At 44.9% G+C, this 27741-nt stretch overlaps 1 protein-coding gene across 3 annotated transcripts; it reads right to left on the bottom strand.

Moving 5' to 3' along the window:
- Positions 1–2286: 2286 nt before the first annotated feature.
- Positions 2287–27696, bottom strand: HSF4 (heat shock transcription factor 4). Of its 3 annotated transcripts, none has more exons than XM_062609197.1 (13): positions 27136–27696; positions 23182–23290; positions 21792–21919; positions 20392–20516; positions 17673–17748; positions 15978–16042; positions 13973–14072; positions 13181–13305; positions 11103–11327; positions 9167–9272; positions 7652–7717; positions 6147–6234; positions 2287–4946 (listed from the first exon to the last, which is right to left on the bottom strand). In XM_062609197.1, the coding sequence occupies exons 1-13, from the start codon at positions 27256–27258 to the stop codon at positions 4750–4752; spliced, it is 1533 nt and encodes a 510-aa protein (XP_062465181.1). In that variant the 5' UTR covers positions 27259–27696; the 3' UTR covers positions 2287–4749. The 3 variants fall into 3 exon arrangements, with proteins under 3 accessions (XP_062465181.1, XP_062465183.1, XP_062465184.1); XM_062609199.1 differs by lacking the exon at positions 27136–27696 and adding an exon at positions 24506–25268; XM_062609200.1 differs by having other exon boundaries at positions 4816–4946; positions 6147–6253.
- Between the last annotated feature and the right edge of the window lie 45 nt (positions 27697–27741).

Consider the following 27741-nt stretch of genomic DNA (forward strand, 5'->3'; position numbering starts at 1 on the left):
CAAATGGAGATTGCTTCTCAACATGGTCTTTTATGGATCTAACATTCATAGACATCATTGTTTATGCAAAATGAGATGCAGAACTAGTGTCCGTGCATGAACATCTGGTTTTACCTGTTAGGGCGATCCGTGATGGATCATATGCTTGTATCTGCCATTTTCATCATTTTTCATTGTGTGATGTGTGTCAGGATCTGAATTTCAAATACAACAGAAAAATAACCAGCTTGGTAGTCATGGCAGAAAGGCAGCTTTGGTGCAAAAAGCTGATCGAAGGAATTCTTCTTCCGTTTGCTTCTCTCATATACCACAGGCACAGTCTTGTGCCAAAGTGAAATGTAAGATAATAGCAGTGGTGCCTCAGCCAGGTTCTATCTTACTCCCCCTCTTCTGAGCTGGAGAATAAAATTTGAGGAAGCAGATACTGCTTGAGTGCTTCCTCTGCAACTCCACAAAAGATTCCTGTCCAACACCACTTGGACAACCCTTGGCCAATTCTGCTGGACCATTCATGGCTCCTTTTCCTCACACAGCAGGTTAAAAAAGTTAATTGCACACTGTTTAAGCACAACATAATGAGTTGGCCTCATCTTCAAGTGCTGATGTTTTCGTGATTTAACAGCAACATGAAGAATAGGTTAGGCATTAAGTGACCTCACATCATTAAGCCACACCCAAGTTTAGATGGATGTCTTTTTTCATATTTCTAAAAATGTCTAATAGTGTTTAATAAACGGAATTGAACAGGTCTTGTAGATGTGCACATTTATAGAAAAGAAATAACTACTATGGGCTTGTTGAAAAGATAGATTTTCAAGTAGCTGGGGTTAGGTGCCATCTGGTGGCAAGAGAACTGGTCCTAAGTAACACAATCGTAAAAAGCCCTCAGGGAAGACAACAAAATTGCTTTAAATTTCAGCTATTTTCCACCTTCTGTGAGTACAAACATGCTGATAAAATCCATGGCCTCCAGGACAGGGCAGGAGGATGAGCAAGGGCCTTGGAGGACAAGCTTATCTGGAAGCATCCCCAAGAACCTTCTTGGAAAGCTGCAAATGCTGCCAACAACATCTGTGAGCTTCATTTAACAATCATCTCCCCTTTTCTCAGAAAAAACTTATAGCCTGGGGTTGTGTGTTTTTGTGCTGCATATTAACACCTGTCCTGTTACCCCTTTGCTGCCTGAGACAAGAAGGCACAAAATGAAATACAAACCTTTGTAAGTAAGTAGAATCAGTTCTAAGTAAGGTCAAGTTTGATGGCTTTGTAACAGCAGGAATGGAAAATAACTGAGGTACACGTTTCACAGAACTAAAAAAAAAAATAGAGTGCAGATAGAGAACATAATGAGAACCCTTGTATAAGATAAATCATTGTAGTTGGTGTAGTTTTAGGTCCTTATGACCTTAGTACAAAAATAAGTGTAAGAAAAACAGGATAGAAAAACAGGACATGTAGATAAAGAGTATCTGAAAGTAGCAGGTGTCCAGGATGGGCTGCAGCTAAGCTAACTGTAAGTAGAAGGCCAGGATGATTATGTCTGCAGTGTTACCGAACCGATTAAGCTGCTGTAAGCATTATCTACTGCACATGCTTCAGAGGCTGCGGGAAGTGATGAAGCTTGCTGGAAGAAGTAAACGACTCCCAAAGACCACCACCACATTTTTGTACGCACGCGGGGAAACTTTCTAGAAGAATGATGTAATACATAAGTAGCCTCATGAATATGCAAACATATACGTAATGAATATGTATGTTTAGCGACTATATAAGAACGGCTTAGTTTAGCAATTCGGAGAGACACGTTAGGAGGGGCTATCCCCCGTGTGCCCCGGCGCCGCAATAAATACCTGCTTGTCAACTTAAACTCTGTTGGTGAGTTCCTGGAGATTTCTCCAAATCATGCCTTAAGGGAAAACAAGCAGGAAGGACCATCTGATCATGTCCCAGTTACAAAAGGAAAGTGTTTATATAAAAGGTAATTGCAAGAGTAAAATTTGAACTCTGTTACCACTGAAAGCAAGAAAATAAAGATAAGAGTTGCAACTATTGATTCTTTTATCTTGATTTTACCAGATACACCCACCCTAACAGGCATTTTAATTGCTAGAATTCAGCTGCTCTCTGAGCTGTGTTTACTGTGCCACGTTTTACCCACCAGATCTCATCAGTGAGCCCTACATCATCTCACAGGTGACCGTCCTTAACTCCTGGAGGGATTTTTATTCTCCTTGGGAAGAAGGAAAGGAGTAAGGGGAAGTAGTGAGAGAAATGCCAGAGCAGGACTAAATGAGAAAAAGGAAACACGTTTAATTAGTGTTTTCTGTAAAACTTTACAAATATACAGCATAGTGCAAAAACGCAGTCTCAGCATGTCACCTTCAAGTCAAATTAACAATGTAAAAAGCCAAGGAACACAAGCTTGCTTCTTCACAGGTCTGGCTCTTGAATACTGTTCCTGAAGATTCCTCTCTCACCATTGTGCTCCAGTCTTTTGTTTATAGTAGAGCACAAAGCCTAAAGAACAACCCAAGAGCCACCCTGAGGGGCTGCTCAAAGAGGGTGCAGTCTGCTTGGCACTGTTAAAATACTGCAGCCCCATGCTGCCTGAGCTGCACCTCTGCCTACCCATAAGTAGCTCTCCTAAGCTACTTAGGGTTCATTCTCAACCCTAACTAGACAACCCAGTAAGACTTGGAAGCACATGTCTAACCTCAAGCATGCAATAGGCTTCATAAAAATATGGGAAAACTACTAGGAGCTTGAAGTTAAGCACATGCTTAAACCTTACCAGATCAATACATTCAGTGTTAACTTTAAGGCAATCTAGCATGTGAAGGTTCAGAGAAGGATGTAAATCCTGAATGGGGACAACATGCAGTTAATAGGAGACACCAGACAATTTTCAATCATGAGAAAAGAAAGAAACAGAGTGCAGCTCAACCACTTTCCATCTCTGGAAATGACAAAATACAGTGGCAAATGGATTGATCTAGGTGAACTGTCAAAGCACAAATCTGTCAGAAAGGGAAACCTACACTCAAGCACATCATCTAAATACCTGGCCAATGGGGCTGCCAGCATTCTCCCTCAGTCCTGAACAAAAATAACCAGTGTCTGGAATTCATTCAGAAGCTCTCACAACCTCACTCCTGCAAAGTCTGCCCCACCACAGTGGTGGCAGAGTTCCCAGCACACAGTAATTACCTGGGGAAAAACATGCTCAAAAATTAATGTTTCTGAGCTAACACATCTTTCACATACTGATAAATGGATGGAGGGAAGGGCTCTGACAGGAAGGTCCACTGAAAACATGCTCATCTTACTAAGGAGAATGTGAGCCTGCATTCACCTGATTATATTTTGGGTTGGATGCTCAGAAATACAGTTTAGAACCAAGAGTCATCATGGCAGTGGAAGCAAGCAGAGTATTTCTTCAAATGATACTGGCACGGCTCACACCTCCCTGTCTAAGCCCTTAGGAGGCCTGAGTTAGCTGAATTTCCTGGATGTTTCTTACTGCATTAGGGTAGCTTTCCTAAGGAAAAGCAACTCAGAAGCTACTGAGATAAATAATACGTTCTCATTAGAACTACTAGAATAAAAAACAAAGCTCTGCTTTGTTGAGAAAATCAGTTGTCAGAAACCATATGGTAGAGGAAGATTAATTCAACCTTTGGAGGCTGGTCTCAGGTGCACAAAGGACAGGAAGAAAGTTAGTGGACATGGTGGACTAACCCTTCTGCCTCTCTCCTACATAGAGCAGCTGAGAGCCCTCCTAAAAAGGGGATCCAATCTATTAAATTGGTTCATCAGATTTTATACATCAATAAATCAACAGGCACATCTTCAGGGGAACTAGAACAGGTCAAGGCCAAGGGAAAAAAACATTGGACTGGACATAAAACACTTAGCCAGCACCAAAACCCAGAGTCCACCTCCGCTGTCCTCTTTGCAAAGTGGAAAATTGTGCATGCACAAGAATCTATCCCTTTTGTTTGTATGTTAGAAGAAATAAATTTAGGGGAAAAACATCCCAAACAACAAACCCCTTCAACTCAGCACAGGATGTTTCGGGTTCTGTAGTGGTCTGTAGCTCCATTGGGAGCCAGAGACACATTCTGAGTGGTCACTCAGATAATTACCTTCTGCACACCAGAAGAGATCTTCATTTTCCTACTCACCCTAGGACGATAAAGAAGTGGCATAAGTACATCCCATAAAAAACAGAAAATCAATAAAGGAATATTTTTAGAGCATTGGACTGGCATATAGAACTATTTTCCTATTAAAAAAAAACAACCAGCATCCAGAAGGGTCAGGCATCTTAGCTAATCTGTGCTGCCCCAATAAAATCCAGTATTTTGCTGTTGCAGACACTAGTTGGGATCATTATATTTTATGAAGTCCCTGATGTACTTTCAAGCTACTCTTCACTTAAATTTTATTAAATTTGAAACTTCTAAAAGCACTTAAAAGGCAAAAATCCCCAAACCTGCCAAGTTCTCACTCCCCACAGGAGCAAGCACCAGAAGCAGTATTTCATTTAAAATTGCTGTCCTGGGCAAACACTGAAATTCAGGTGCAGGGAGGGTAATGCAACAACTACTGAACATTTCCATCTACTGAAAAAGAAAGGGGACAAAAAGAAACTCTCTTGTGGGTTTCTGAGTCACTTTTGTTTCTTTACATTCAAACCTGTGGATGCTTGGATGGGTGGGAGGGAGACATCATTTCTTGGAATCTAAATCACTGATTGTTGTCAGTTGAGGAGCTCAGGTTTAATGGGATCTCCCCTTGGACACCCACAGAGGACAGGTAGGAAGCCATACTGTCAGATGGAACATATAGCGATGAACTCTCAGGCAAGTTGATGAGGTCGTTTCCAAAGACTGACTGACGATCAACGAGGAACTGCTGGGTGCTTTCAAGAATGACATCTCTCCCTGTAATACAAATGGACAAGAGAAAACTGAGTTTCTGGAAGGCAATTTACCAGGCTTTACGTACGTAGAACTGAAAAAGTGGCAAATCCCCACTGCATCAGGAGGTGAGGGGGCCTCATTCCAGGCAAAAAAAAGCTTAGAAACACTTGAGTCAAACTCAGACTCACTCAAATGCTCATTAAAATCAATAGGAATCTCTGCAGGTTGCCAAGCTGGATTCTGGCTGAATGCTGAGGTGCCTCACAAGAAGTCAGAGTGATGACCAAATGGTTGGAGGCACTGGAAAGCTTCTCTTCTCCTTCACTCAAGAATTGTCTGGTTTTCCTCATCTTTGCAGAAGGAGACATCTGTCAATTGCCCCACTATTCCAGCAGCATGCCACTGCAGGGACTGGAAAGGCTTTGCAAACTCCTGTGCAGTTCACAGGATGCTCCTCCTGTGCAGTTCAGCTCCAGCCTGCTGAAGAATTCTCTCCAACATAGCTGGGCTTCTAACACCTTCGATGCTCATGCAAGATGCTAAGTTTAAAGTGGAGACTGGAAGTCCTTGAACAACACACAACGTGTCCAGATTCTCAATTGGTCCCAGATGGCTACAGTACCAAGTGGAGGCTCACAAAAACTTTTCTTTCAGGTCTATCCCAGCTGAATACACATGAAAATAATATCACTATTCCAAGACCAGGAAAACACATCTGGTTTCATATCTAAGGTTGCTGACACACTTTATCAGAATCAGTGGGTGAGAGAAGGTCAGCTGGAGAAGCTGAGGCATAACCTTGACTCTGGCTGCTAGCCACTACCGGCTCACCTCTCTGCAGCAGGAGGAAAAGGAAACACAGCACCCATGCAGTCCTTACTACCCCTAGCTGCTTAGATCCCCACATTGCTCTTAGGTGGCAATGAACAGGCAGAGGAGATACCAGTAGATACAGTGAGGACCCAAGCAGAAAGAGAGGTAGTTCAATTACATTTAAGCCTCAGTTTATCACCCATACTTTTCCCACTGCTCAGTAACTAGCTTCACAGTTGTTATGGAAACATTGCGGATTGACAATCATGAAAAGTCAAATAACCAATATGTTTTGTACCCTCAAAGAGGCAAATGGTCAGTGCTGGATGCTGCATCTAGCTGCTGACATGTTTAACACCTTCATTACATCCCCATTCTTCAGTCTGCAAGAGCTGCCAGTGCTCCTACCTGGGCAGGTGCTGTTAAACGGTGGGTTGAACACTTTTGAGGACAGCTCAGTTGCATTCTTCTCCAGATCCACCGTGAGACGCTGCATCTTGATGCAAAAATATAAACTACAATGTACAATTATACAAAGACAGGGGAGCTCGTTAGAACTAGACCATTTCTGAAAAATCAGTGCTTCATCAATGCTGCGCTCCCTGCCCTGCCTCTCCTCTACTTTGCTAAAACAGCCAAAAGTGTGTGCTCAAGGGAAGAATGCCTGATGGAGAGGGCTAAAGGAGATGTAACCCCCTATCAGCACTGGCTAGGATGGCATGAGGCTCATGCCACATAAGGAGACCAGACTAGTGTCACTGGCTATCACCGTCTGGCTGCCAGACAAAGCAAACCCAGAATTCTCTGGAGCCAGCAACAAATATGAAAGTAATCTTTCATATTTTTATGGATTTCTTTCTGTTTCCATATAAATGGAATCTTCCTTTCATTTGCCTTTGACTGTTTAAAGCACAACTAGCTTCTGCTTGCATGGCACTTCTAGGCACAGAGTTGCAGCAGGTATTACCTTCCAGGCTTCTCTGTGCTCAGAACTTCCTGTAGGACAAGCAAGCGTACCTCCATGGGGCTACACCAGATGCTGGGACTTGAGAACTGAACTCTAGAACATTGCAGCCTCCTCCTTGGCCTTTCCTCTAATGCAATCCTTTTAAAAAGAGACTGTCCCTTGCTTCCACAACTTGCTAATAATATCTATCTCTTCAAAGACTCTCCCTCTTAACACTCAGGAAGTGGAATTTCCTAATAAATTTGAAATGATTAGATCAAAACTTAAAAAGGACAGTGATATCATGAAGCAGGCTTAGAGACCTTTCACACATCATTAGAACAGATTACACTTTGCTTGCACATTTGTAGAGATGGCAGAACTATCCAAGTCTTTATCCAACCTGGCTGGCAATGAAGGCTCTGAAAATTTACCCTTCATGCAGCAGGAAAAAGAACCCAGCCACAAATTACACATTTCCTTCACTGCTTATTAAATCACCATGTGCACTTCAGAAATGCCTGTGTCAATGTCAATCCCCAAAAAATACTGCCAAGCAATTCCTCCTTGTTTCTTCTGTAGGAGCATGCATGAACCTCTATTCTAATTACACATGGTTTCACTGTTCCCGAGATGTACAGGGATGGCTGCACTTTATGAAGAGCTTTTATCACAGACACTTTATGAATCTTTGGTATTAGCAGGATCTGATATTCATGCCAAAACAAAGTTCAGAGCCAGTTTCAATTAAAAACTCCATAACAGCAGTGTGTTTCTAAACAAGCTCTGGATTAGTGGGAGAGGCAGCTCAAGAGTATAAGGTAGCACTCTCAGCCTAGCCCCAGGAGATGTGTACTTGCTGTGCTTTACCACTGTCCCCTCTGTTTGTAAAATATCTCAGCATTCTTCAGTTATGCACAAGCCTTGCATCATTATTATTATTATCTGAGAAACACACATTGCTTACCGGGGACAGACTAGCTTCCATTTCAGTCAAATTCCACTCATTGAAAGATAAATTGGGATTAAAGACCTGTTGAGAGAAAAATACAATGAGGGCTCAAAGATGTCATGGTTTAGGACACGCCAATGCTCATCTGCCTGCCTTGGCTGCTTGCTGGGGTCACAACTGTGCTGGCAGAGATACCAGAAAACAATTCTGGCCTGTGCCTCAGCTCCTACAACATACTGGCTGAAGTGACAGGCTCCATGAGTATTGATCTGCAGCACAGCTAGAACAGCACGGGTGCAGTGGTGGGCACTTGTGCTGAGCCACAAGCCTTGCTGCTGCCAGTGGTGAGACAGCACAGACAGAGCAGTCACCCTGTGTCAGTCATGCTGTAAACCAGGGCAGCTATTTGTGTTACTGCACATCCAAGTCAAAGCCCTTTCTTGCTGCTTTTGGATCACAAGACACTTACAGATTCATATTTTTTTGAAAGCATTCCAAAACATGGTAGAAGAGGGCAGATTACTGCTGCATCAATGCCTCAATGGCCATTTCTTAAGAAGTCTGAGCAACCTGTGAAAAGAGCTGTTCATCGGGGGATACAGTTTTATGATTCATTCTCACCTTTGTGACGTTGAGTGGCACAGAAAGAAAAGTGTGTCAGTAACAGGAAAACATCTTTTAATGAGAAATAAGAAACAGAAACCAGTGGAGTCAGTGATAGAGTAGGTCATTAGAAAAGCTTACTGTAAAGTCAAAATCAATCACAGACACTTGGGAATTAGCTTTAAGAGAATAAAATTGATTTTTTTAAATGATTTTTCATTCCTACTTATCCATGCAAGCTTACCGTGTGTCTGTATTTGAAGCACCTCCTCAAGGGAGCATATATTTGACATACAGATTCTTATATACAGAGTTATTTGATTATTGGCAAAAACCTTTCATATACTAACCATATGTATGGGGGGAGAGAGAAAGAGATAAATAAACAAGCCTTCATATTGCTGCATATATAGTTAAGGAAAAAGTCACCATCCATTTCTAAAGAAAAAAAGTGACGTAAGAACTGCAGACAGATAAATATCTCAGCAGAGAGAAAATGTGACATCAGCTACACTTCCCATAATGTGAAGAAGAGGGGAAGGTAGTAGAGCTAAACAGTCTCGGAGTAGCTAAGATGCAGAATATGCAGAAAATGCTCTAACCCACCCAAAGCAATTACCAAACTAGCTAGACGGTTGTATTAAACCTATTTTACATAAATGTGTTAGGTCTCATGTGATGTCTTCACCAAGTGCACTGTGTTTTGTGCTTCGTGAAGTTCAAACATGTATTTTCAGAACAAATACAAAAAAGCATCACTTAAAGTCTGAAATCTTGCCAGCTCTTTCAAGCAGGTCAAAATAGGGCAGCATCTTGACAGATAAAGTGCCACACCAGGACAAGCAGCGCGGTCTGTGTGTCTGTCTGATTTACAACCCAAAGTACCACTGTGAACCCCGCAACTGTTCCCTGCAGCCGGACACTCACATCCAAGAGGCTGGCTGGCTCCAGGCCATACTGCTGGCTCCTCAGCAGCAGCTGCAGCCCTTCCAAGCTCCAGTCGGAGCCCTCCAAGGGATCTGAAATATCTGTTCTGAGAAAAGACAAGGGGAAATATTGCCACGAATGAGACTTGCATAGATACATATAGAAAGCAGGACTGAGCAGACTTCCAACATGAGTTTATACTTAAATCTCTTTCTGAAAAAACAGAGCTCACTGTCAGCCTGGGTTTATGCCATATAACTTGCTTTAGCCCCAGAAGTACAACCCAGCAGAGCACACAGGGAGCTGGGCTGGCGGTAAAACAGGTGGGACTACTTTCCTGGGTGACGTGATTTGGGAATGGAGAGTCTGTGCACATCTCCTCAAGACTGGGATATGCAAAGCTCTCCTTGGAAGAAATCCTAGAGAGGCACTTGGGATCCAGAATAGGCTGTATTCCCATCCTACTGGGTCCAAGATGGCTGAATTAACTAATGGTTTTCAAGGCAGCCTGCCTTGAAATTATTTTTCAATGATTATTTTAGGATTATTTTTCTTCTAATAAAATGGTTTGAAGTACCCAGTGGGTTCAGAAGGAGGAATTTGGTTCTCTGTAAGGAACCAAAGGAAAATAGAAGTCTTTCTGATAAACCTACCGTGTTTTTTCTGCCCCGTTGTCCTTACATTGCTGCAGTTGCCATCAAGAATGAATTCTGCAATTGTAGACCATGCTCTCCTCCAGATGAAGTCTGCTGTGCACTCACTCACGACACTGGTGCTACTGGGATTTCAGGCTCAGCCTATGGCAGACTCCAACTCCAGAAGTGGCTCACCCTGACTGCACTGTGGCTGAGCCTAATGGTACTGTGCGAAAGCCCCTTACAAGAGGACATCATCTTCTGGGTGACTGTCACATGCAGGATACCTGCATGGCCTGGTTTCAAAATAATGAAACCTCCATCCCTTTGCACCAGAATCCTGCACTCAGTGAACATAAACTCTCTACTCTCCATCCCTGTGAGTTGCCTCACCTGCTATTTCGTGATTTTAAGGCATGATTTTGCACCCTTTTATAAAGCCTTGCTTTGGATGCCTAGCATTTTACTGAGCCACTCCAGCTCAAGGAGGCAAGCACGGTAATGCAGCTAAGTTCTGTGGGGTTTCACTCTAAGTCAGAAATGGGGAAACCACATCTCTTATGCTGCCAGCTCCCCGGTGCCTCCCCAAAGCATGCTGTCACATGGTGACTGCCCTCTGAGGACAGATCTAGTACTGAAAGAAGAAATCTTGGAAAGGGGATAGGAGGAGAGGCACAGGGAGAACAGAGTAAGGAGAAAAGTCTATTTGACTTCACAGGAGAGGAAAAGACGGGGCAAATTATTTCCTTCTCAAGCCCAAGCCTGGACCTGATGAATGCTTTGATGCCCTATCAAATATATGCCCTACTTAGTGATTGTCACTGTCCATCACTCTCTGTATACCAGCACACAAATGAAACCTCATTCACTGCACAGAAACACCACTGACAAATACTTCCTTATGACTTTACATAATGACTCAACCAAACAAGTGGCAGAAGGCACACAAGCTATTGGAGGTGTAGTGTGGTGCAGTGGCCTGCAAGTCTGTAGAGATGGACACCTGGAACTTGGGCAAATCCCTCTCACTGCAAAAAGCCTCTTCCTGCTTCCATGGCTCTGACACACACGCTCTGACAGCTCCTTCTCTGTTGGGTCCCTCAAGCAAACTCATCCACAGATCCCCCTACTCCTGTGAACTGTCCCCTGGGCTTCAAGCATTCTCTAAGCAGGTGCCACAGGTACAGGATGGAGCTCACCAGGCTGCATTAGATGACAAATTCAGCCTCCCTTTCCCTGCTGTGAATGGGAAAAGAGGGCCATGAACACACAGGGCTGCAGCAATCCCTTGCGCCCCTCACCTGTCCAGCAGTGCCCTTCTGCCTCTTCTCTCAGATGGTTGCGAGGTCCCTGGAGGGGCCGTGCCACAGCTCCCTTTGCCTTCCAAAACAGACTGAACCATGGCCACTGGAAGCACGGGAGGCTCGGAGCAAGCCTGGCAGCCTGGCAGTGGGACATCAGGCTCGGTGGTGGCTTTCACTCCAGGGCTGACTGGCTCTTCCTTGATCAGCATGAGGCATTTCTCTCTGTATCAAAGACAAGACTTAGCACCACACACACATCTATCTGCTCCACAAAGGCCTTGCTGGGAAGTGGAGTAGCACAAGGGCTTGCTTTCAATTCCCAAACTGCCCCACAGTGTCTTTCCACTTCCCTAGACAGGCAAAAGAAACCAGCAACATTTCAGCAAGATCTAGAAACATGCTCATCTGGAATACCTTCAGTTACTCCATCAGTCAGTTACACTGAATTTGCCCCTTTCACTGTTTGCAAATATGGAAAATACACTTCCATGTATAAATCATTCCTCAGATGAGCATTAAACTTGAGACAAGCTAAAGGGTCACAAGGCTAGGGATGTTCCCCTGAAAAAATCTCCACCCTAGAGATAGCACTGGGATTGGTAAGACCTTTTCCATGCTGGAGTTAGGATGTAACCAGCAAGCACTCTAGATCCCAATAACACAGGTCAGGACCTTGGGCTCTGAAGGATTTGGAACAGAAGCTGTCAAGATCTAACAGTCCCAGTCAGATGTTTTACTGGTTTGAAATCAGAGGTCAGCCTTTTTCCAGTGGAAAAGGCACTTCCTGTTACTGCTAGGCAGACACTGAAGTTTTGAATAGTAGCATTTTGTATGTAAAAATCTACTCCATACTACTAGTAGGTGATTTTACAGCTCCCTGGGATCCTGCACAACTGGAGACAAAGGGACAAAGTCCTGTAGATCAACAGGCACAGGGCATGGAAAGCCATACTGGAAAAATACTGTCTTACGCCACTTACAGACTAGCTTTGCTGTATGACAACACACAGGCGTGTCACACCTAGGGGATAGGATGTGACTCTACAAAGCCTTCCTCAGAATTCCTTTCAGATCATCTTCTCATCTCATTAATCCTAAACTCCCACCAGATAGTCATGTTGGTTTAGGAAGTAGCACAGTGCTAAACTCATGAGGGCCATGGATGGCTCAGATCCTCAGGCACAGCACAGATCAGAGGCCACCAGATGGCACTCAGTAATTAGCAGAAATAAGCAATTTGAAGGTAACAATTCGACATTTTCTGCTTTAGAAATGGCTCCTGGTTTTTGGTGGTGGTAGTAGTTTTGCTGGTGGTGGTAGTGGTTTATTTGTTGCTGTTGCTCCTTATCTGGAGCTCTTTACATGTTTCTAGCTAATTTTATGGCTATGGTTTCAATTATGAAGCAGATTTACAGGCAATTTCTGAAGTATAACTACCTTGCCTCTACGCCTCAGAAACTGTTTCCATGATTCATCTGTCTACTTACTTTCCACTGACATTATTAGCTCTATTCTGCTACTAGCCCTAAATACTCTACATGTCTGTGGCAGGAAGAGATAAGCATTAAAATACCTCTGCCTTCAGTTCCTAAGTTACTGGGGCCTTTTCACAGAAAAGCTGTCAAACATCGGAAGTTGTTGTGATGCAGCCCTTCTGTTCTCATTAGCAGAAAGATGAACAAGTTTGATTCTGTTTCTTCTTTGCCAAAGCCAAAAAGGAAACTCCTTTTTCTCTCTCAACAAGCTCAACAAATGCTAGTACCTCATTATTTGATAAAGTCTGAGAGAGCCCTGGTCCTGAGAACAAAATATAAAAAAACATGGAATACTTCTCCAAGAGGTTAGTGGAGGTTCTCAGCATGAAAGTTGTGACTTTGTTTCCAAATTTATGCTGTTATTATCCTTCCCTAATTCAGACAATCTGACCTTCATTGGATAAAATATTCCAGCCCACAATTCCTATAGAGATTTGTGAATCAGACAGACTTTGGTAGCGTTACGGCCAGGAAAAACTCTTTTAAAGTTGTGCATTTCCACACTTGACTCACCCTGGTTTTTATCACAAACATGTTTACCTGTCATTTTCAGGAGGAGAATGCATATTTATTATGTTGGATGGTGATGCTTCAGTTACATCAGATATGATGGGTCCTCCAGCAACTGTGGGGCTGTTTAAGCAAGAGGCAGGTTCTGTTGATGGCTAAAAAAGAAAGCAAAAGTCGTATTTATTCTTCTGAGGCCCAGAACAAGTCCAAGGCCCTATCTGAGACACTGTTTGCTCACCATGCCCGAGTTCTCTTTGTGCAGAAACCAAGAAAGGTTTTACCTACTATGCAACAATATGATTTCCTCCTATCTTTTCTCCAACCATACAGAGGTGCAGTGCAAAATGAGCACTGTGACCAAAGTGTCAGCTACAGAGAGGATTTGCCATGGCTGATATTTTGCCTAGACTGCTTGGCTTCCTCTGGATCCAACAGAGCACAGCTCCCCTCTTGGGACCTCCTGTTCGTCAGCAACTGCAACAGCCTGGCTCTGGTCAGAAAGATCATAGTACTCCCTGCTAGAACATACTTCTTCCTCGCTGTCCTTAAGGTCAGCCAGGCTGGGGTAACACCATGGAGAGTTTGGTGTGCAGGGTCTGCCTCTCCCTCCCACATCAACAGAGCAGCACAAGGGCATGCAAGTACGTGCCCCTCCTGAAACAGGGGAGCTGAAGAAATAATGAATGTCACCCAGCTTGGTGTGCCTCTTCTCTGCCAAGCTCTTGCCAAACTACTTGCTGTGTAACCTGTATTATTGCTTCAAACATTTTCCCACCCCAGCCAAAGAAATCCCACAAAGCTCAGAGGCTGGTGTAAACCTACCGACTGTATGAAATAGGGGTCATGAAGGGGGTCTGTAGACAAATGCCGGCTGAACTTGGACACTTGTGGAGCTGAGATCCCGTTGTCAAGCATCAGAGGTCTGTGAAGAGAAACAGGTTTGTTTTCCCAGCACATAACTGACTGGTTCCTGGTTGTTTATATGAGAAACGTCTCTCAGGCAAGGATTATTTTTCCCTGGTACTCTACTTTTCCTCAGCTGTAAGGTGCTTTCTTGTCCAGTGTTATGGACAAGGAAGGGAAACAGTTTTTGAGGTCACAGTTAAAAAAGTGCATTAGCCATATAGAGAAGAGATGATCTAGGTTTTCTAGATCTCATTTGAAAGATACAAGTAAAATAATCAGTTCATATTTTGAACTGAAGAAATTCAATTCATGCTTTCTTCTAATTGCTGGTGTTTTCAAGCTCTAGGCTGGATCCTCAGTTGCTTAAGGTAGCTACACTGGAATTATTAGTACAGTGCTGGGAATCTGGCCTTGTTACCAGCTCTCTTGAACTCAGGGCCTCTTTGGCAAGGCTACATTTTTATACATAGCACTGCATAAAAGGAACCCATGCCCCCTATTAAGTAAGTAACAAAGCAGAGGGAGACATGAAGCAGAGCAGAGCCTAAACTCATTGCATACAGGATTTTAATAAATGATTGACAGGCTTTTGCAGGTGTAGTCACCAACGATAAGAAGTGGTCTGTGTGCTGGGTCCTGTACTTTATGTAAATAATTGAAACCAAGAGAAAATGAGGAGCCTCAAACTGGCACTACCTTTCCATCATGAAACTTCCTGGGTGGCAGTCTTTGGGCTTGTGATACAGTCCCAGAGGAGCTGGAAACTCTTATATTTTCCTACACACCCACTACTGTTACTGCTGATGATCCTATAAAACTGCCTAACAAATCTCTTTTCTCCTCTGGCTGTCCTGCAGCCAGGAAAAGCATCTTCAGTGCTCCTTTAGAAGACAGGGTTTTGGTGGGGTGCAGCAGGGAAAGCCAAGAGTTTTTTTACCCCAGTAATGTCTAACAGGCTTGACAGAAGATCATTCCTAGCTCCTTTTGTTCTACAGACACTGGAGCTGGATATGTTGGGAGAACGTATGGGTTTGCTCAGCCCAGTTAGATCCCACAGTGAAGGGTGTTATATAGCAGGTCGCAGTGACCACATGCTTGCAATCTCAGTGTGGTCTAATAGCTTGTTTAAGAGTCTGTTCCTATTTTGTGACAGCAACTAAAGACACAGAATAGAAAAGAACATTTGAGTTACCCTGACATAGGCCTTGCTGTAGCATTATCTGCCCTTCAGCAGCCAGTGAAATACCATAGTCAGCCCTGAGACAATTATGTATTTCTAAGCATCCAGCTCTCTGCTCCAAGGGCCAAAAATGACCCTCTTCATCCAACACTTATTATCAAAGTGACTTTGGCAACTAACCCATTTAAAGCCTCCTGGGTCAGACGTTCCTGTGACACCTACAGACATATCAATCCTGTCCATGAAGACCTTATTTATCTTATTTATCTCAGCTAAAACCTTTTTCCTCCTTCTTCTCTGTAAGGCCTGCAGGTTACCTGCCACCAAACCTGTGTTGAAGACACACCTCATGCAGTGACTGTGGATCAATCTAAAGGTGCCTGTGGGCTAGCTGCGTTCTGCTCCTACTTTGTACAGGCCCTGCTCCTGCTGATGGCAAGTGGCAAAACTGTAGGACCAGCAGTGGGGTCCTGCCCTTTACCCTTCCAATAATCAGTGCTCCCATCTCCCACCGCGCACTGTGTTCCCCCAATAAAGGTCACAAGCTGACACGGTGCTTCTCTAAAGGCCACTGAATGGGGCATGTCAGCAGGTCTGACTCGACAGTTCAGCCCATTCATTTCCCATCACCATGGTGCCCTGGTCCGGTGACCGCCCGCCTGGGCAAGCTGAGCTTGTGCTTTTAGTGAGGGGCAGCATTATGCACCCGTGAGCGTGTGAGCACCACACAAGGGTACTTACAGCTTCCTCTTTATCCCAGTGCTGCTAGGGCTTGATTGGAGCTGGCCAAACAGAAACTGAATCAGCTGTCAGGAGAGATCAAAATTCGTTGCTCATCAGCAGAGTGATTCAGCACTCGCAGCCATCCTTATCTCACACATTCCTCCCTCCCAACACCACCCCAAAGCTGGGAGCAGCCATGGAATGTGGGAGCCAAATGGCAAGAGACACTGGAGCCCAAGACACCTCCAAGCATTCCAAGAAATCAAACGACCTGTCTCGCTTTCAAGGAACTCAGCCAGGTGCCTGCTTTGAGCAAAGGCTGATAGATGCATGTGCTGAGTGCCTTCTCTCTTTGCTTCTGTGCAAGCAGAATTCCAGTTACCCTGATTAGACCTGGGAATCTGCCTGTGAAGTACACATGCAAATATTCCTAGGCCTGCAGTTAGACTTTTCTTCCATAAAAATCTTTAGAGACCTTTACAAGAGCCTCTATAAAGCCTAACAAAAGACTTTGCAAGTGAAAGAGGCAGCCCCCTAGGGGAGACTCTGGATGGAGTTCTCATCTCTTTTGGATGAGTTCTTCAGCTCTGTGAAATTCAGTATCAACAGAAGAGGACTCTAAAAAGGATGCAGAATGGCTTTGGAGGGGAACCACTTGGCAACGTATTCCCAGGTCAGCTTGAGCCTAATGCTCTGCTTTGCCCTCCAGACAAAGAGAGCATTATTATATCACAGCTGTCTCTTACTCATTGCTCAATATAACACGAAAGAGTTGCATAAATGTTTCCACCATGAGTGGTGTGGCTGGCCCAGCCTCAGAGCTGGAGGAAGACTTGATAGCCTCATGCATTTCTATCTGGTCCTATGACTCTGTGATGCCACGTGAAGGTCAGAACGTAGCTCTCGGGAGGATTGGGCAATGTGACATGCTCAGTCACGTCAGCACCATCTGCGAATCACTGGAGAGGTCTTTTCTAGCACTGCTCATGCTAGGTGCTATGGGAAATGATTCTGCCGCTCTCCTTGGGTCTACAAGATTGTACAGTAATTCCTCAATCAGCAATTCCACAACTGCCCGAAGAACTGGGGAATGCTTCATCTCTGGCAGTGTTGAAGGCCAGGTTGGATGGGGCTTGGAGCAACCTGGTCTAGTGGAAGGTGTTCCTGCCTGTGGCGGGGGTTGGAACTGGATGAGGTCTGAGGTCCCTTCCAAGCCAAACCAGTTTGGGATTCTATACCAGTAACACCAGCAAATGTAACTGTTGCTGGAGATCCCTACTGCGGGAATGGTTAATCAATTCTGCTGCCTGCAGCTTCAATGCTGGCAGGAGGGGGAGGTTCCTCTCCTGTAGGAAGGAAAGAGAAAAGACTTGGGAAGTCCAAAGGCACTTGTACAACCACAACTCAGCCAATACAGGGCAATTAGTGAGAGTTGTGCTCTCTTGCTCAGGTCTACAACAGAAAAATGGTTTCTAATATCACCATCAGCAAGGACTCACAGGGAAATTAAACTCTTTTGCTCAAGGGCATAATCTGTGCTTTGTTAATGGCCACTTTCCATAGGACACGCAAGAGCATCACAGCTTGAGAGAGAGGGAAACTAAATATACTGCAATATCAGTGTGGAGAAGATTATGGGACAAGAAAAACAAAAATCAGAGGAGGACATACACCATGGCACACAAGTGAGTTTGGAGCTAATACAACCATTACCTTGTTGATCACTTTCTGTTGCTGCAAGTGGTTCTGCCGGAGAGAAACAACTTCCCGCCAAAGAACTTCATTTTGCCTGGAAGAGAAAAAAAGAAATTTTCCATGAGCACAGAAGCATCACAAGAGCCCATAGTGCTGCCATGATGCACAGCAGACCCAGCTGTGCAAAGTCTGTCCCACTCTGGGGCTCTTGCAGTGCTTGGCTCTTTTCAGGTGTCCCAAACAGGGTCACATAGTTGCTTTCCTTGTTTTAACTTGACCTCAAAAGAACAAATCACAGAGGTAAAACAAATAAAAGAGAAGCCAGCACTTATAGGGGAGAGTACAAGAGGGCACATGTGTAGGGCATTTGGGCGAAACTCAGAATTTCAGCAAGGCCTGACTTGTGACTTGGTATGATTTTGAATACCAAGACTATTCTTCCTGCAGGAGCCAAGAAAGCCCAATCCTCCACAACTGCGCCAGTGCCCCCAAGGGCCAAGAGATCCTATGGATAGAGAGTGTACGTATTCTGCCTGCTGAAACCTCAAATACATAGTGGTTTGAGGTATGTTTGGGAGTGACGGGAGCAGCTAGAGAGATGCTTCTGCATCTTAGAGCCTTGAATGGGGAGGACTGTAAGGATTTTATTAGTGGAAGTCACTGATTTCATCCAGCACAGGCCTTTGTCTAGCTTGCAACTGCATAGAGCATATTTCATTTCTGTCGGCAGATGCAGCACACAGGGGAGTTTGCAGACTTCCTTGAACAATCATCCCAGAAAGTGGGATGGGAAGATGCTGAGTTTATTTACTGCGCTGCCTGCAAATTAGGATGCCAGCCAAGTCCATGAGCAGAAGATTTTGTCAATTTATCTTGAGTATATGGATGTACAAAACTGTCAGGCCAGCAAAACCTATCACACAGGTGAAATTTATAAATCCTTTGGGATTGTTTAGCTTTTCTAGTGGGGATTGATGCTAGAACTGGGAAGATAAGGGCCAGGGCTCAAAATAGCACAGCAGCTGCCCTAGTACCGCAGCCAGAATCTCTGCAGTGAATTTTCTGAAGTGGTCCTGACAGGATTTTCAGCAAAGCAGGTTCCTTAGTCTGACAGCTCGTACTGGAGTTATGTCCTTAATGGTTCTTCACCATGGTTTCAGCCTGGGATTTCTGATCTGTCTTACTTTATAAAATTCGTATTATTTTCTTCAGTTGAATGCAATTTTTCCTTTTGCTAGATGGAGGAAGGTAGCAAGCAGATCCAAAGGGAGAACAAACTAAAATCAAGGCCAAATCATCGGTACTAGAATTCCTTAAAAATTAACTAAGATACAAGCCTAGAAATTATTTCACTGCCACTGCACCTGGATTGTATAGTGTGGGTTTCATGCATGTACTAAGTGTGGGAATCATTAAAAACTGAGGTAGGATAGAAGTATTTCTCTATGGCACGTAGGGTGCTGGGCTGGAATGAAGCTTCCCAGTGTGAGGTGCTCTGTCAAAGCCTGGGATACCAGCGTCATCTGGTGATGTATGTATACCAGCTTTGAGTGTAAAAAAAAGGTTTTGGGGTCTTTTTTATTATTGAAGTGCTTTTTAAACAGAGTTCTCTGTAAGTATTAAAATTCTGGAGGCAAGTAAAAACCTCTCAGAGTACGTGATTTATAAAACCACATCCATTGACTGAATGGATGTGCTTTAACAACGGATGTGGTTTAACCATTTAACCGTGCCAAGTGCAAGGTCCTACACCTGGGTCGGAGCAATCCCAGGCACAGCTACAGGTTGGGCAGAGAAGAGATTCAGAGCAGCCCTGTGGAGAAGGACTTGGGGGTGTTGGTGGATGAGAAAATGAACATGAGCTGGCTTCAGTGTGTGCTCGCAGCCCAGAAAGCCAACCGTATCCTGGGCTGCATCAAAAGGAGCGTGACCAGCAGGTCGAAGGAGGTGATCCTGCCCCTCTGCTCTGCTCTCGTGAGACCTCACCTGGAATATTGTGTGCAGTTCTGGAGTCCTCAACATAAAAAGGACATGGAACTGTTGGAACAAGTCCAGAGGAGGCCACGAGGATGATCAGGGGACTGGAGCACCTCCCGTATGAAGACAGGCTGAGAAAGTTGGGGCTGTTCAGCCTGGAGAAGAGAAGGCTGCGTGGAGACCTCATAGCAGCCTTCCAGTATCTGAAGGGGGGCTACAGGTGTGCTGTGGAGGGACTCTTCATTAGGGACTGTAGTGATAGGACAAGGGGTAATGGGTTAAAACTTAAACAGGGGAAGTTTAGATTGGATATAAGGAGGAAATTCTTTACTGTGAGGGTGGTGAGGCACTGGAATGGGTTGCCCAGGGAGGTTGTGAATGCTCCATCCCTGACAGTGTTCAAGGCCAGGTTGGAAAGAGCCTTGGGTGATATGGTTTAGTGTGAGGTGTCCCTGCCCATGGCAGGGGGGGTTGGAACTTGATGATCTTAAGGTCCTTTCCAACCCTAACTATTCTATGATTCTGTGATATACACGTATTTCCTATATGGCTGCCTCTGAACTTTTCTCATCTGTAAAGGGAAAACACAGATGAAGAGAATATGTCTGCATTTCACAGAAGACAGAAAGGCTCAGCATTTATTCAAATTTTGTAGATCACAGGATCTGCATAGAAATCCCACATGGCTCCTTCTTTCAAACATCCCCCAAGACCAACAACTCTAGAGAAGAAAATGCAGACTAAGCAGAATTCAACTTACTGCTTCATGTCCTGCACTTGACACTCCATGTTCTCCTGCTGACTTCTCAGTATCTGTACCTCGTATAGCAACCTGCTGAGGTCCTCCTGGCGCATCTTGGTCTCCTCACTTTTCACTACTGACACCTGAGGAGGGAAAATCAAACATGGATTTTACCAATACGAGAAGGGCCAAGGGCAGAGTCCTTGCTGTGGCAGGACTTCCACTAGCTGTGCTCTGATGTGCTGAAATGGTGGGAAAGGCAACGTGCACAAGAGTCTGAACTATCCCTAAGGTGCAAGAGCCAAAGGGATAAAACAGAGCAAAGAGTGGGACAAATCCTTTCATGCAGAGGGTGTGTTGGTAGCAGGACATTTCCCAGCAGAGGGGGAACTTATTTGAAATCAGCTTGGGAGAAAGAAAAAGAAACAAAGTATTTTGAGGAGCAGGGAGGAATTGAATTATCTTGTTCGATTAAATCTTTCTACTTTAACTTCGGGAAGACCGAATTCAGCTCTGTGTTTTACATGGATGAGGCTGACAAATTGATGTACTACATTTGGATTTCCAGAAGTCTTTTGCTGAAGCCCCTTTCCTAGAATTGCTGTGCTAATTCAGAGAGGACAGCCTTTTCTGGGCATCAGTAACAGTCTAAAAAACAGGAAACAGAGGACAGAAAAAGGTTATCTCTTTTATAATAACAGGAGATGACTGTCGGTAGACCCTGCAGGAGCTGTGCTGTACTTCTAACAATTCAAAAGCAGAGGTGGAATCAAGACTGACTGTGCAGCACTACACAAAGGTCTTGTAATACTGACAACAGAGCAAATAACCACAGTCAAAACTCTAATGAAAGTCCAGGCCTGCACAGCAAGGACCCCTGCCCCAACTGTCCATGGAGATGGACAGAAACCAAACCACGGGGTGATTGTGGAGTTATGCTGAGAGGTCCATAGCACAGGGTCCTGTGGTCTGAAAGCAATAAAGCATCTGGGGAGTCAAAGAGAGGAATTCAGCTGTGGTATAAACCCTCACAATGACCACAATGACCAGAGTGCTGTTCTGGTCAATCTACCCCCAAAAAGGAAATTTGGGAGGGTTAGAAAGGCCGAAGGCTCCTACTGGGGCATTTCCTATTCAAGATGCCTGAGGGATGGGAAACATCCATTACTTCTCTCCTAGCAGAAGGCCCAAGGGAAACAAAATGAAGAGACAACAGGCTTAAAGCAAACCAAGAGGGCTACATCTCCACACAGAGACTAAGCTGTGGGGCATATTGCTGAGGGATGTTTTGAAGATACACCAAGCAGCCTCTCCACATGGGTGGTGTGGAACCTTCTGGACCAGGGATCTGCCATGCCTCAGCCTTTCTTCCCACCCAAGAGGCTCACCAGGGGTCCCCCCAAGCTGTGTCCCCTCACCTTCCTCTTGATGTGCTCCAGGAGATGCTCGTGGCCCTGCAGGAAGCAGAGGTGCTGGAACTCGGTGTCATCCCGCTCAGGCTTGACAAGACCCCCCTGCTCGATGTTCACCACCTTCCTGAAGCCATCTGCAGGGAGAGGATGTAGGTGAAGGGCTGACAGACCAGGCTTTCCTTCTCACCTCCCACCCCATCACTTCTGAGGATGTTTCTGTTCTTTCCCCCCACTTTTTCAAGCTGTGCCCTCTCCCTGCATCTGGGCATGCTTTTGGGCCACATCTACAAGAAATCCAGCACAAAGGAGAGCACTGAGCCCCCCACTGGCCACCCCAGCTGCTGGCCCACACCATGGAGGACTTGCCAGCAATCCCTTGAGCACATTGGACTGACAGGACCTAAAATGCCCACTCTATGAAATCTCTGGTTTGAGTTTGCCCAGAGAAGCTGTGTCTGCCCCATCCCTGGCACTGTTCAAGAACAAGTTGGACGGGCCTTGGAGCAACCTGGTCTAGTGGAAGGTGTCCGTCCCCATGGCAGGGGGTTGGAACTGGATGAGATTTAAGGTCCCTTCCCCAAACCAGCCTGGGATTTGCAAGCCAAAGGATTCAGGAGGAGGATCTTCAAAGGCACAGACCAGCTCCAGGTGACCCCAAAAAGGGTCTCAGGCACATTTAGAAATCTACTTTGAGTACTTCTCTGAAGCCCTGGAAACATTTCTAAACCATATCTAATGGCTGGCCTAAAATGTACAGTAGTGCTACTGTATAGTTAAATATCAAAGTTAAAACTTCACTGGAGAATTTTGTGAATTGGTCATTGAAAAAACTTACAAAAGCTATCAGAAAAGAACCATACTTAACACAGTCACGATCTAGATGTGTCTGAAAATTACACCTAAACCTGCTTTAAGGAGTGAAAATGATCAGCAAGGCAACGTTCACAGGGAGAAGTACTGTGTTATTAGTTCAGCGATACAGCTGGTGAAATTGGTAAGGTCTAGGCATGCTACCCCCAGAAGCAGCAGTTTCTGAGGGAGGTGGCACAGTATCAGGCTGCTGAAAAAGCCCCATATAGAATAAAATGGAAAAGAAATAAAAATAGGTTCTCAAATTGAAGCAATCTGAGAAGCAGAAAACCTGGTACTTAAAATCTGTACATCTCACAATGTAATCTAACAGAAATTTCATGCTGGAATCAAAGGTCAGTGCAAGGAAGTCTGGGATCCAGAAGCAAGTCCTCTTCAGGAAAATCAATAATGCTCAACAATGTGTAAATGGGAGATCTCAACTTTTCTACTCACACTTCTCTTTCAGGCTCCCTTTCCACCCGCTCTTTCTGTCACCCCCATGTCTGTAGGACCCCCATGGCGAGGCTCTGGAGTTTGAACTCACACATGTTCAGCTGCCGGACGAAACTGGCCATGTTGTTGTGTTTGAAATACTTGGGCAGCACCTCTTTGGCAAAGCGTCCTTGGTCAAACACATGGAAGCTGGTGCCATTCTGCAAAGGAGACAAGGACAAAGCTGTGGTCAGAGGAGCATCCCTGACTATGAGAGGGCCCCAGGAGGTGATGGTTCCCTTAAGTCCTACAGCAGGGCAAGTCATGCTCTCAAAATTGTCAACTTGAAGCTAAGAGCAGTGACAACATCCTTCAGTGATGCATGTGCTCCTTTCAGTTCTGGTACAATCAGTCCTCCATGACTGCAGTTTTGATCTTTTCCTACTAAGCTTTGCCACTGCTTAGTTGAGAACCTTGGATATGAGAAAAACTGCAGACATTTGCACTCAGATCCTGTTAGCTTGTGATAAGGCCCCCTTGTGTGGACTTCACAGAAAGGTTCTGATGTCTGAACCCCTCGATCTGCTTGCATAGGTCTAACCCAACCCATCCGCTCCAAAGCATAGCTGTCCTGGAGGGATCGCAGCTTGGAAACATGGCACAAGAAACACAGCAAGGCAAGAAAACATATCATCTCTGGAGACACCACACTGATCCTGAAGCTCTATGCACTATCTCCTGATTATCTTTGAAAGCACACAGACACAAGGACAACCTGCAGTATGTTAACAGTTATGCTCTACAGTCCAAGCTAGCAATATCCATATTAACCAGATAAAATACCCACTCCTGGGGTTGCACTGCTGAGATCCATGACTGCAAAGCAATGCAAACTTGCCTGGGATTGTTGCAGAGACAGGCACACTGCAGGCCATGTGCTTTCCCTGCCTGGCTTTCTACATGCTGAGAGCTCAGCTTGTACAGGGAGGGCCTGTGAGATACAACAAGCTGAAGCTGCCTTGAAACATTCTGCAAACAGCAATCCATGCAAGCTTTATAAGGGACAGAAGAACTCTCAATTGATTTTAAACAATGCTTTCTAAATGCCCAATGTCAGCAGCCTCAGTGTCTCCAGTACAGGGGGATTGCGGAAACCAGCTTAAATCCCCTCTCTGCTCAGGATGGGGGAGCAGCATGTGGAATTTGGAGGAATGAAGAATCATGATTTCAGGCTTTGCAGCACACAGTGCATTTTTGTAAACTTGCAGAGAATGTTACTGAGGGGCAAACACTGGGTTTGATTGTGGAGAAGAAGCTGCAGGGAGCTGACAGGGGAGCCACCCAGCTGTGCAATCTAAGCGCTCAGCTTTATAGAGACAGGCAAGACACAGAGACCTATGCCAGTGCAAAGCCACCAGCAGATGTTAGGGACTTACCAACCCAGCTGCAGCCGAGTTTCAAGGGACAGCAAGCCAAAGACACCAGGGTCTGCAAGACTTTGGCAAGCCTGGGGTCTGAGACCAGCACAGCCACTGTCATCCTCCTGCTGTATTGAGCATTATCACCAGCAGTCAAGTGGTGTATCAACCAGGAGCGTTATTTCACAGCAGACAGGTACTTGAGAGAGGACCGTGAGTGCCCAGTGCAGGACCCACCACACATCCATGGCAAACCCCGCTGCCCTACTTGTGGCCACTACATCTTCATCACCAAACGGTGTGAATTTCCTCAATTCCCTCTGTTCCCTGGCTCATTTGTCAGCTCCAACAACCCTGCATGCCCCCAGACATGAAGCTTTGGGTCAGCTGTTCTTCTTGCTCCTTGTTCACTGCTACAAACACTGTACAGGACTGTTTGCCTCGACAGCACCCTTTGACCATCACCAGGGTTTTTCCTATCATTCCTTTCCCCCTGCAGCAGAAGCAAAGGCTAATCCAGAACTTAAGAGATTCACTAATAACCTCTATGCTGGAAGCATCCTCACAGACCAAGCTTGCAGATATGACAGCACGGACCAGGGTTTCCCAGCACCGCAAAGGCTGCCCTGGGGACAGACCTGGTTTATCCTGCTTCTCCTGTGCTTCTGTCCACACGCTCTCTAAGATACAGCTGTGCATCCCAGGCTGCACATGCTGATGTGAAATGAGAAGCACAAGGGTTTTGTGACCTGAACGTCTCCTTATGGCCTCTCTTGAGAGGTCATTCCTTTGCATTTAAGGCTGCAGTGTACTTAGAAGCCAGTGCACCTGAAAGGGATCCTGCAGACACTAGAAACTTCAGTGTTACTGTGCGTTCACCAATGAACCCTGCATGTACCAGCTCGTTCCCATACAGCAGCTTGACTTACATTGCAGGGGCACCAGCTGGGAGAAACTCTGAAAGTCTTCTCTGCCCAAAGCAAAATTGGCTCTGTCAGTCTTGGCAGATGCTTATCTTCACTGTTTTTGACAGACACACCATGACAGACACCCTGTGCCCTGCCCAGGCAAGCTACATCAGGAATTTGCCAGTTCTTCCTAACTGCATCTTCCATTTAAAAAAAAACTACTTGTTTAATTACTGCTTGTCCAATCCACCATGGACACAGACAGCAGACTTTTGCTTTCCATCTTTTAACTGCCTTCAGTGTATATATAAACCATTATCACGTTTCCTCTCCATCTCTTCTCCTTCATAGGTCCTATTTTCTAAGAGTTCTGATTGTGTACAGAAATCTTAGGCATGCACACGGTTTCTCAGCTCCAACAGCACTGATGGATATAAGGGGAAAAACATGGGAAACATGGGAACATGCAACCTGGGAAACTTAGACATCTGAAAGCCTTACCAAAACCTCCCAAGAATGTAGCTTTTGTTAGAATTTGTAGTTTCAGAATTTGTTATGTTGTTAAAATTTTGTTGTAGCCTATGTTATGTTGTAGGAAAGCAAAGCACGGTGGTGGTGGTGAGTCAGAAATAATGATATTGTAACAGATAGGGGACTATTCATGCATGTTAGAACATCCTTCCAAGTTTGAAAGTCGTCATTTGAAACACACAATACCAAAACTTGGTGGTTCTCAAAGGTATGGCCATGTAATACCAACATCAGAAAGCAACCATTACCTTGGATAATAATGCAGCTGAAATACTTCTTCATGTCTTCAACTAAACCTCTACTGGACACAAATATATGACAGAAAGCTCAGAAAGGCTGCTTTAGACTTCCCTCCCTCGCACCCTTAAATCTGCTCTTGTTATAGGTTCCCAATTTTGGAGAACACATTAATGCATATGACTTATAACTCCCTGCTGAAGACAAATCACATTATTTTCAACAAGTCTTACGTCAAAAGCACAATTTGGTATCAAAATGCTGTATGAGGGGGATAAATAAGTAATTCCAATTATCTGATTGCATTTACTATATTAATGCCTTAGTGACAAATAAGAAGCCAAAGCAAAGCAATCTATGCTTATGAAGCTGTACAGACACACATCACCATGATCGTCACACAGACTCATTGAAAAATCAAGTAAAGCTCTTCCAAAGTGCGAGTGATTTAGGGTGTCAGTCTGAGATCTGTTTAACCTGTAAGTTTTAGCCCAATGTCTGAATGCTGTTTATCTGCTGCCTGCTCCCAAGGCATTTGTGAATGTCACGTGTTTCTTAGTTGCAATAAGAACAGCAGTGGAAATTTTTAAGGACTTTGCACCTTTTCTGGAAGATCTTAGGAAAGTGCAGACTCAATTGAAATGAAAACCTCCCTCAAATAGTCTGGCTTTTTGCAAGATTCAGTATCACACACCCTTTAAGATGCTTCAAGTGAAGTGTGTATATATTGTTACTAAAATACTCCCAAACCAGTTGTCCCTTTCAAACAGAAAAGCCGCAATATTGCAGATAAATAATATCAAGTATATCCAAAAGGCTTCCTGATGAAATGTCAGTCCTTTCACTCCCCCAGTTAGCCATCAGCACTGTAAAGCAAAGGGAAGTTGCTGTGCAATGCAGTGCTTAGGCCTCAAACTTGGGTTTTTCTGGTGTTGCAGGCACTTGGTGACACCCCATAGTTGCTGTACTTACAGTACTCCAGCAGATGAGATGGTTCGTTTCAGGATCTTCCACCAGCGTCCAGAGTTTGGTTAGGAAGGCTGGCACATTGCTGGAGTATCCATCCATCACCAGAGAGCTGGGTGAATCCTGCATAGTTTTCCAGTGTCCCAGCTACTCCAGCCCCATTGCTCTCTGGTTCAGAGAACCAACCACCCAATTTTATCCTGGGCCAGTGGAAAGTAGGCTCCCAGGGAGTCACATCAGCAGTGCTGCTCGCACTCTTCAAAACTCAGCACAATGCGATGGCATCACCAGCCCTGGAGAACAATACACAGAATGAAAGTGCACTGCAGCCAATCTCTCAGCACTGTGAATAAACACGCAGCGTCATGCACAGGGAACACGTGCTGAGCACCTTCTGCTGGGAGCCTGGCAACTCACCGGGGTGACTCCACTGCCGAGAGCCTCTGGGACACGCAGGCACAGCAATGCCTGGTTGGTGAAGATACAGGAGTTGCTGTTTTGGAAATTCCTTGTCCTAAACTTTGGCTGGCACAGAGGAACAAGGGCTGGCCAGACCTCAGGACTGCACATCTCCAGCAAGGTTTTGAAAAGTCAGAATTGTAAGCTGGTTTG

This window comes from Pezoporus occidentalis, unplaced genomic scaffold, assembly GCF_034315485.1.
Source record: "Pezoporus occidentalis ecotype Australia unplaced genomic scaffold, CSIRO_AGI_Poc_V1 ctg135, whole genome shotgun sequence".
Taxonomy (NCBI): domain Eukaryota; kingdom Metazoa; phylum Chordata; class Aves; order Psittaciformes; family Psittacidae; genus Pezoporus; species Pezoporus occidentalis.

Bases quoted from the DNA above. Each gene is read 5' to 3' on its own strand.
- HSF4 (XM_062609197.1), bottom strand. From the start codon at position 27,258: ATGCAGGATTCACCCAGCTCTCTGGTGATGGATGGATACTCCAGCAAT. The intron at 13,306-13,972 runs GTAGGTTTACAC...TTTCTTTTTTAG, and splicing joins ACCCCTATTTCATACAGTCG to CCATCAACAGAACCTGCCTC. The intron at 9,273-11,102 runs GTGAGGGGCGCA...GTCTTTTCTCAG, and splicing joins AGAAGGGCACTGCTGGACAG to AACAGATATTTCAGATCCCT.